At 37.6% G+C, this 10499-nt stretch overlaps 1 protein-coding gene across 4 annotated transcripts in view; it reads right to left on the minus strand.

The window, feature by feature from the left end:
- The window catches only part of LOC134531160 (FAD synthase-like), a 51246-nt gene extending 42654 nt beyond the window's left edge, over positions 1-8592 (minus strand). For 2 of the 4 annotated variants that reach the window (XM_063366781.1, XM_063366782.1), the window contains exon 1: positions 7573-8592. In XM_063366781.1, coding sequence (XP_063222851.1) covers positions 7573-8454 — 882 coding nt within the window. In that variant the 5' untranslated portion in view covers positions 8455-8592. The remainder of the gene's footprint in view (positions 1-7572) is intronic. The other 2 variants (XM_063366783.1, XM_063366786.1) reach the window with 2 other exon arrangements.
- Between the last annotated feature and the right edge of the window lie 1907 nt (positions 8593-10499).

The raw sequence follows: 10499 nt of genomic DNA on the forward strand, positions 1-10499 counted from the left end.
GCGCTTAGAGTTTTATTTTGAAGCTAATGAAGTCATAAGTAACGAGAAGAAGCGTGCTGTTCTCTTAAGTGTGTGTAGCCCAAAAACGTACAGTGTTGTGAGGTCGTTAATCTCACCAGCTGCTCCAGCCACTAAAACGTACCAGGAGATAGTGGCGCTGTTAAAAAACCATTTCGCGCCTACACCATCGGAAATTTATCAACGTTTTAAATTTCACAGTCGCAATCAACGGGAAGATGAAACTGTGGCGGAGTATATTGCCCAATTGAGAAGGCTGGCCGAACATTGTAATTTCGGCAATAACCTTGACCTTACTCTACGAGACCGTTTTGTTTGCGGTATGAAGGATGAAACTGTGCAGCGAAGGTTGTTGTCTGAATCTGTTTTGACATTCGCCCAAGCCCAGGAAAGGGCCCTTGCTGCCGAGGCTGCATACCAGAACACTCGTGACATTCGTGGTGATTATGTAGCACAGGAAGCAACTTGTGGGAAGGAACACATCCCTGTGAGGGTAGACCAAGTGAGTAACAGGAACAATGCACCTAGGCGTAACTTAAATTCTAAGACACCTAAGTGCGCAAGTTGTGGTGGTCAACATTTCAGGGCCGCATGCCGTTTTATAAATGTAGAATGCTATTACTGCAAGAAGATAGGCCACCTTGAAAAGGTCTGCAGAGCAAAGGCGGCTGATAAGAACAAGGGCAACGTAAATCAGGTGGAGCAAAGGCAGAAGGAGGAAGTGAAAAGCATTCCAAGCTCTACAGAAGACCAGGTGTATCATCTTTGGAACGTCAATGTGCAAGGGGCTGCTGAGTTTGGTACAACAGTGTTTATTGGAGGTTATCCAGTGGAAATGGAGCTAGATACAGGAGCGGGAGTGTCAATTGTTGATGAATCCACCTTCTCAAACATCTACCCCCAGGGTCACCGGCACTGAAGAAGAGCACAGTGATCTTACAGGATTACAGTAGGAATGCTATAGAGACGCAGGGTACTTGTGAAGTTGACGTGACGTATGGATTGCGGAAGAGTAAACTGCCATTAATTGTGTCTAGGGGGCACCACCGATCGCTCCTGGGTAGGAACTGGATGAAGGCACTAGGAACAGAAGTTAGAGGTGTTCTCGCAGTAAGTTATTCGGTCTCCGACTCGGTCAATGATTTTCCTGATGTGTTCAGTGCAGAGTTGGGAGAGTACAAAATGTGTACGTTGTGTGCAACCCACGGTATTCCCGATGTTATTGTGAGTGACAACGGAACTGCATTTGCCTCTGCTGCATTCATAAGTTTTGCAAGGAACAATGGTATTAGGCTGGTCAAGGTTGCTCCATACCATCCTTCGTCAAATGGTCAAGCTGAGCGAATGGTTCAGTCGATGAAGGAGGCGCTTAAATGGATGGATGGGGCAGACTTACCACACCGTTTGGCAAGGATGTTTTTAACGCAGCATGTGATGCCGTGCGCAGTAACCGGAGCCTGCGCAGCCGAACTTCTCATGGGGAGGCGACTCCGAACATGCCTGGACAGGGTGCATCCTGATTTTGTAGAAGAAATGAAAAGCAAGCAAGAGGAGAAGACCAAACCAGTTCCTCCAAGGATGTTTGTTTCCCAAGACCTGGTATTCGCTTTGAATATGGGTAGGGGACCGAAATGGGTTCCTGCTGTTGTGGTGGGCGTAACAGGGTCCCTTTCTTATACAGTGTTAACAAGTGAAGGAGTTTACATGAGACGGCACATTGATCAATTGCGCTGTAGGTATGCTGTTCCTGGAAATGATGCTAGCAAGAGTCTTCCAGAAGCAGGGGGTGAGAGGGTAGGATCCGCGGTAGGATCCTTCAGCGCTGAAGTGGAGTGGCAGGTAGGGGAGCACAACAGAGCAGAGCAAGGGCGGTCTCCAGGGCTGCCTAACGGAGCAGAGCAGGGGCGCCCGCCGGGGCAGCGGCCGCAATCACCAGAGGAGGAAGAAGAGTTCAGAGGTTTTGAGGTCAGCGCGCCACTGCTTGTAAACCCACAACAGCGCCCTTGCCGTGAGGGGAATCAAACACACGAAGGCGATGCATTGAGTAGTACCAGGCCTAATAGGGCAACGGTCAAACCAGGGTAGATGAAGGATTTAATCACTTAAGGGGGAAGGGTGTTATGTTTAGTGTTGTTGATATGTGTCAGTTGGCACCCGGCATGAGAATTGTGGAGACAGAGGTTGGCACGCGTGTGGAGAGAAAAAGGACGAGCATCAATAATAGGACTCGGTGTGTGTAAACAAGGTGATGTAATGAATGTGATGTGAGTGAGATAGTGATGTATTAGGTTGTATAGCAATAAAGTGAGAATCTATTAATAATGGTACAAAGTAGAGAGAGAATGTGTGGTTATGAATGTAGTAAAGAGCAGGAAAGTGAAGGTTCATGTTTCATGATAACGAATAAATTAAAAGGAGGAATGGCAAATTGGTATAAATCTTTATATATAAAAGAAAGTCGTGTTAGTTACACCATTTATAACTCAAGAACGACTGGACCAATTTGGATGAAAATTGGTAGGGATGTAGCTTAGAACCAGGAGACGGACATAGGATACTTTTAATCCTGTTCCAGGGGAAAAAAATTATATATAAAACGAAGTTGGGTTAGTTACACCATTTATAACTCAAGAACGACTGGACCAATTTTAATGTTTTATGATTTTTTGAATTTGTCTACGCCCTGAATAGCAGAGTAACTATTAAAATATTGATAGAATTAAAAAGTAAATAATTTTTAAATAAATTAGGTTTGGAACCCCGCCATCTTCAACAATTGACAGCTCATGTCACGCAGGTTGGCCATAGACATACAAAGTTACAGATGTACAAACTGTAGGTGTTATTTCTTTATGTCCTCTAAGCAATTGCCGCGAAGCTATTCTAACGAATAAAGTAGAGAGAGTAAGAAAAACTAAAGCTCTATACCGTTTGTCGACGCCATGTTTGGGACAATTGTTTTTACCCATTTTGTGGTGTGTTGTTTACTTTTATCATTAAAATTAATCAAATTTCTTGAAATTTCATGAAAGTGAAAGGAAATAATTTCATGGTCGACAACAGTTGGATTATTCCATATTCGCCACTTCTTTCCAAAACATTCAAGACACATTGCAACGTTGAGTATTGCAATTCGGTGAAGTTCATCAAATGCATTGCGAAAGGCAGCGTTATGGCGGTTTTTGGCAACCAAACATCCAATACCAACTATGAAATTACGCGCTATCAAGTTGGTCGATATGTGGACTGCAATGAGGCGATTTGGCGTAGATTTTCATTCTCTATTCACAAACGCCATCCCACTGTTGAACATTTGGCGGTGCATCTGGAGAATGTCAACGAGTTTATTTCACCGCGTAGAATTTTGCTCAGCATGCTGAATCACCTCCAGCGACAATGTTGACAAGTTTCTTTGCGATTTGCCAAAGCGATCCGTTTGCACGAACGTTGCTTCACTCAGAGATGCCACGTTATTACAATTGGAACACTTCATCGAAGAAATTTCAACGTCTGAATCTAGAAAATGTATGTTTTTCTCATGGTACGTGGCATGTTCACGTGTCGGCAAACCAGCCGCTTCATTTGTTCTTGCGCCTGATAACAAAACGAAAAATTTTGTGTACCACAAAGTGCTTCACTGAAGAGAATCAACCCGAGTGCAACCCATGCAGCAAAATACATAGCTTTATTAAAGCAAATGTCATGCTGACACGCTATTTAAATACTTGATATTTGTACTTTAATTGAATTTTCAGTATTCATTTTATTACATTAATAAAATCCTAAATTAAGTTTAGCCAAAAGTTAACACGACATTCATTGACTGTTAGGCGGTACGAAGCTCGCCGGGTCAGCTAGTGGGTTAGATAAAGAGATATACCTATAGATGTATAGAGCTATATAGAGACATATATAAAGGATATAGAGATAGTGGGAAGTATATATGTAGATATAAAGAGATAAATAGAGATAGAGAGAAACATAGATGTATATAGATGTAGATAGAGATAAATATATATAGAGAGATGGATAGATGATTTGTATATGTGGAACTACTTCAAACATATTACAAAGCAAAACTGAATGAGGCATTGCAATGCAGGCCGAGCATTAGCTAGATAATGGAATCTTTTCAATATTAGTAATCTCTTATTTTTCAGCTTTTTTCTATATTGCTTTATAAAGTCTCAATTACATACAGACCAGGTAAATAACTATAAACTGGCAGAACATCGTCTGTCGGGATCTGAAAATGATATAAATTAATTTTCACACTTGACATTCAAATTAAGACAATTACTTACTACACACTGTGTTCAGCCCGGGCAACGCCGGGTATTGCAGCTAGTTTATAATATAAAAGAAAAATAGTTACAAAACGATTGTCATAATTCTGAGAAAAGTGGTTTTTTATGGCTTTTAAATGTTTATGATGTGTAATTTTATGTGAATTTCGTTTGATGTGTTAGGGGAGAGAAGTGTTGTGTGTTTTTTGTTTACTTTGGTTAGGTGAATCTAAGTTAATATGTAATATAAAAATGGCTTGTTTTCCTGTACGTTAGTAGTGAAATTGTTGATGTGATAATCACAAAGTGAAAGGTTTGGTGATCGTAGGTCACTTGTAAAAAAATTTTGTGTATTTTATTTTAATAAATTATACGTGGAGGATACTGTAAAGGAGACTAAAATTCTACAAGGTCTACTTTGTTTTGCAATAGTGGTATTTCATTTTTATGAAATAAGAATTTTCGTGATTAAAATTTTTTTTGATATAATGAAATATAAAATAGTCTGACCCCGTTTAGTCTATATTGTGATAATGGAAATTAAATAATTACAATGATGAAAAGTCACTATACTAAATCTGTATCGTGAAGTAGAAAACAGTCCCACCCAGGTCATTCCACACCAAATCAACCAATGGTCTAAACATGTCTTCAGATATTTATGATTATTTTATATGAGATAGTAATACCTTAGCCGATAAAAAATAAAAAGTTGTTTTTTATATCACCTTTGGTTTTTGAGTTAAAATATTTTGGAAAATTAAAAAAACTCCAGTTATTAGGAACGTTTTGATAGATATATAAAATCATGCAATACACACATGTCAAATTAAAACCCTTGTTATTCTTAAGAGAATGGTACAAATTTGAGCTTTCTAAGACAAACTGGCTTTAGAGTTACATGCTTTTAAAAATTTGAAAATGTTTCTACAAACTATCTTTTTTTTTTATTTATAGATCAAAAACAAAAGGTCAAAAAAATTTAAATTTTGTATTATTGGTCATACTGATGAGTAGAACACAATCACCAAAAATGATATATTTTGAAAACCTCAAAGTTTAAAATAAATATTTTATTGGTTGATTTGATATGGAATGCCCCACCCGGTCTATTCTATTTTGCAATACCCGCATTTCATTTTCTGAAAGTGAGACATTTTGAAATAATTTTTTTCTCAGTATCGTGAAGTATAATACAGTCTTACCCAGTCTATTATATTTTGCGATACCGGTACTGGTATAGAAGTTAGAGGTGTTCTCGCAGTAAGTTATTCAGTCTCCGAATAAAGTGAGATGTTAAGAAATAATATTTTCTTGGTATTGTGAAGTGGAATACAGTTCTACTATGTATATTCTATTTTGTGATACAGATATTGAATTTTCTGAACGTGAAACATTTCAAAATTATATACTCAGTATCGTGAAGTAAAATGCAGTCCCACCCGGTCTATTTTACTTTGCAATAGAGATACTGAATATTCTGAATGTGAGACATTTCAAAACATTTACTCCTTATCGTGAAGTAGAATATAGTCCCACCTGGTATATTCTATTATGTGATACCGCGGTATCGCAAAATAGACTAGAGCTGGTGGATTATAGTCTAGTTTATGATACCAAAAATGCATAGTAGTGAAAAATAAAATACGTGAAAAATAAAATACGTGAAAAATAGTGTGTTTAAAGTTTCCCACCCAAAACCCCCATATTCCCGCGCTTGTCCCGAAAGAAACTAGGGATGGTAATGATGTATGCGACGCCATCTTGGTTACATCATTAATAATGATACGGTATCAACTAGAATAGTCTCCAATTAAACAGTAGGGTGGCGACAACAGGATGTAGCATTGCAGTATACAAGCCTTTTCTACTAATAAAAGTGTTACTAAGAATGGGTTAGGTTGCCAGTATATTTTATTCTGAATTTATAATTATTTAATAATCATGTTTCTTCTGTCATCCTTTCAACTTTGCTTTGCTACTTATAGTTACCTACCTAATATCATGTGTACCTAATAAGTTTTTTCTGTTATTTATTTAAAATTGAATATTGTATTATAATTATATATTACATTTTTATTAGAATGCAGATGTTGCATAATGATTCTAGAACAAGGGACTGTGTCTGGGGTGATGTGTAAAAAGAGAGAGGCATAAGAGACCTGTAAGGGCGAGTGAGAACGAAACAGTGATTCCCCAGTAAGAGAGAGACTGTAACGATATCTCGTCACTGCGTGGGAACTGAGTGATAACTACTGTCTCACGGTGTGGGAGAGAGAACGAGGATGTAAAGTCCCTGGCTCTGTGTGTAGAAAACTGTTTTCAAGGTGTGTCGTGTATTCTTATTGGCTTGTGATTTGTAAGTGTGAATGAAGCGTGTGTGTGATTGGTCAGTGAGGTCATGTGACTTCTCCTCCCTGTGTGAAGGACACAGTGCCATGATCTCACCAGTCGTCTGTTGATCGCCGCACCAGGAGGGCGCGTTCGGTGGCTTCTCACGAAACATGTAGTAATTGTGGAATAGAAAATTTAACGTCGGTAGCTCGAGCCAGGCCGAAGATAGAAATTTAATCATGTGTTGTTTTTAACTTTTGGGACATTTTTTTAAAATTAGAAATTACGGCTACCGACGTCGGCATTTCGGCTCATGGCGAAATTCACTTTCGCTGGGTGCGGCCACGTTTGAGGCCGCACTGATTTTGTGTACTCACAGTAAAACGTTACTGAAGGACTTAACCTACGCTAGTCTTCGTTAATTCTCATCGCCCGAGCTGCGAGCAATTCTCGACAGTCGGATATACGTGTTGAATGAGTGAGCAAAACATTGAAAGTGATTGGGTGCGGTTGTTTCGTCTTTCGGACAATAATACTCTCGAATGAAAAAGAAAGAAAATCTTTTTATTTCATTAAACAAATTGTAACAAGGATCAGGGATATCTCTAGAGGAACATAGTCACTGCTACACTATTAAAGCACAACACATGCCACTATATTTATATTACAGGTAGTGTTTACAACAATTATATACCAACCGTAAATCAATAAATGCAATTGAATTGTTGTATGTACTTAACCTAACCATCAAAACGGACGTTTTTCCGTAACTACTTGGAGTATTACACCACCATTTTTTTAGTCATTAAGAAAAAAGTAAGGATATTAAAAAAATGCATTTTAAAATTTTTGTTTGCCTTACCTACCTTCCATGTGCCCCTGTCCTCTATATTTACTAGGCTATATTATCAAAACTCTTATAAGAGAATGTTACCTTAGTAGATTCAGCCACTCTCTGCAAAAGATTTGCACTGAAAGACGACCTGCCAATATTATAAACATCTTCTACTGCACTGCTTCTTGGGTCATTATTCCACTTCACAACTGACCCTTCAGAGACTTTGGATTCTAAATACAAGAAAGCATCATAAGCAGCTTGCTTTGACACTGACTCAATAGTGATCCTTGTGGCATAGTACTTGTGCCCCAACACAGGATAAGAACCGAACACCACAAGGCCTTTAAATCTATCCACAGATGAGTTCAAAGCAGAAATCACGAATATTTCATCTTGATTAAGGTATAAGTGTAGCGTGTAGAATGTACGTCTGCTAGCAACATTTAAAAGGGGGTTGATATGGTTAACTACATACTCAAAGTATTCGGGAATACCTGGCAAAATTATAACATTGGAGACACGTACGACAGGCATTATACTAATAAAATTATCAGAAATTTTCGTAGATCGATTCGCGTTTAAATAAATGAGTTCACTAGATTTTGGAACCTGAGCAATCTTTAATGCGGGATTTTCCTTAACACTCCGTTCGCTTCCCGGATAAAATTCAAGTACTATTCTAGCCATTTCTTTGTTAAAAACCAATGGTTCGTTGAAAGCTTTTGCTAAACCTTCGTAAGTGACATCATCATGTGTAGGTCCGATTCCACCACTAGTGAAAACAAAACTATACAGTCTAGAAAACTTAACGACCTCTTCTGCTATTTCACTAGTATCATCAGCAACTACAACTACCTTCCGCACAGATATTCCACAGGCACGAAGTCGTTTACACAGGACATGAGAATTTGTGTCCATAACCTGACCTTTCAATACTTCGTCACCTATTACAATAATACCGGCGGTCAAATCAGACATTTCACACTAAAAAAAAATAAAAACAAGAACTCAGTAAATATACCAAAATATCTAACCAGAATGGTAGTTATTAATTCAAAATTCGAGTCACTACACTTAACACACAATTTAAAAAAATGTCACTTATAAAAAGTCATTATGATACTATAATACAGCAATGCTCGATATACATCGATGTATCAAAATATCGATATTTTCTATTTAGTACATTGAATCAATCTGATACATCGATTATTTTCGATGTTCAACGATGCATCGATATATTACTTTCGATGTGCGTCCAAACTGCGGGGATAGAATCAAGGTCATTAGATACCAGGTCATCTCATCCCGCTATTTTACTGTTATTGGTCAATCGCGTCTGACGTACATGCTAGACCACATTGCCGCGGGAATTCAAATTAATCACGTGTCTAAATGGCACTTTCTTAAATTTTCCTATTCACATAGACTGATGTAATTTATGTACAGGTTAAATGCATCACGTGTTTCCGCTAGTAATATATTTAATCTTTGTTATGTCAGTTATTTAATCGTAAATTAGCTCAAATGTGTATTTTAAAATCTAAACTGGTGTTGTTGGTAAACATTGTGATGCGTGCTGTTTTTGCAATATTCACATATTGTGTTATTTAATGCTAATTTTTTAATGCTTGTTACCATTGATAAGTAATTATATTCAATATTACATTTAGCTTCCTTGCTAGATGTTTAAGTGTCAACATGTTATGTTCATTTTAGGAGTAAACAAATAATATCATACTATGTAACAAGTTTTATGGTAATGACTATCCTCCAAAAAATATTCTAAGAACATTTAATGGCCCTTTAACTACCAAATTTCATATTTGTGTGCAGTAATATGATTTTGTCTAATCCATTGTATTCTAACATGTGGATCTTCCACATGTGATCCCTCTGCCCTTTACCTATCTCTCAGCTTTCCAAAATCCCCTCCCTTTAACTACCTTAAACTATTTCACCATTCTTTCTTTCTCCTCCTTTACAGTGTGTCCCACACAAGCTCCATCATCATCACTGATGGTCTATGCATCTTCCTTCTTCCGTCATCGTTTCTCCTCCGATATTTGTCACTTATCTCACTACATTGCATTGTACCTTTATAACTCTTAAATGTCCATCGCTAGGTACGGGTCCCAAATTCCTGTGGCGTATTCCATATCTGGTTATCACCAGCATGGAAGATGCCTTTTCATTGACTTTTATTTCTCTCCTTTAGTGTCATAGCAGTTAACCCCAGACCCCTACTCCCTTCTTCACCATCCGCTGCATATTTTTTTTTCCAGTCTAGGTCTCTCTGTACTGTTAATCCCAGATACTTGTAATCATCTATTGCTTACAGAATCTCCTGCAATATATTCCAGTAATATACTTGCTTGTCTGTGTTTCTATTTCTTGTGAATCTAACCATCTATTTTTTGTTTACATTTATCCCCATTCCAATATTCCTTGACCAACACTCTAATTTCATCTTATAGATGTGCCACTCTTCCCAAGGTTTTGTATATCACAGTCACCTACGAACAATCTTAATCTACTCATCATGCTTTCCCAGACATCTTTCATTATGAACAGCAAAGGCCCCATGGCACTCCCCTGTGGTACATACTCCATGCCACCACTCCCTCTTCCTACCATTAATTTCATATTAAGTGAGCTAGTAATTTTGCATAGAAAAAGTTTTCTTACAGACCTGTCATTTATAATTATTAATTTAAGTAAACAATTTAAACTGCACTCTACAGCTGTCTGGCCTACCATTAACCATGTCCCTTTCCATCAGCTGTAATTCTTAAGAATGGTAACTCCTGAGTAACATGGTAAATGATCACTATGTGAAAGGTTTGCTAGGTCAATTAGGATCTGTAATTCTGAAAAATGGTAGCTCTAAGTGAAAGATTTATTAGTGTACAATAATAACACAATTATTTTTTTTAAGTAATTAATTCTTTAAAAGATATGTATTTCTCTGCTTAAAATCTTTCATTTTAATCCTTACTCAACTTATTTACCAAAAACTAATA

Source organism: Bacillus rossius, chromosome 3 (assembly GCF_032445375.1).
Source record: "Bacillus rossius redtenbacheri isolate Brsri chromosome 3, Brsri_v3, whole genome shotgun sequence".
NCBI lineage: Eukaryota > Metazoa > Arthropoda > Insecta > Phasmatodea > Bacillidae > Bacillus > Bacillus rossius.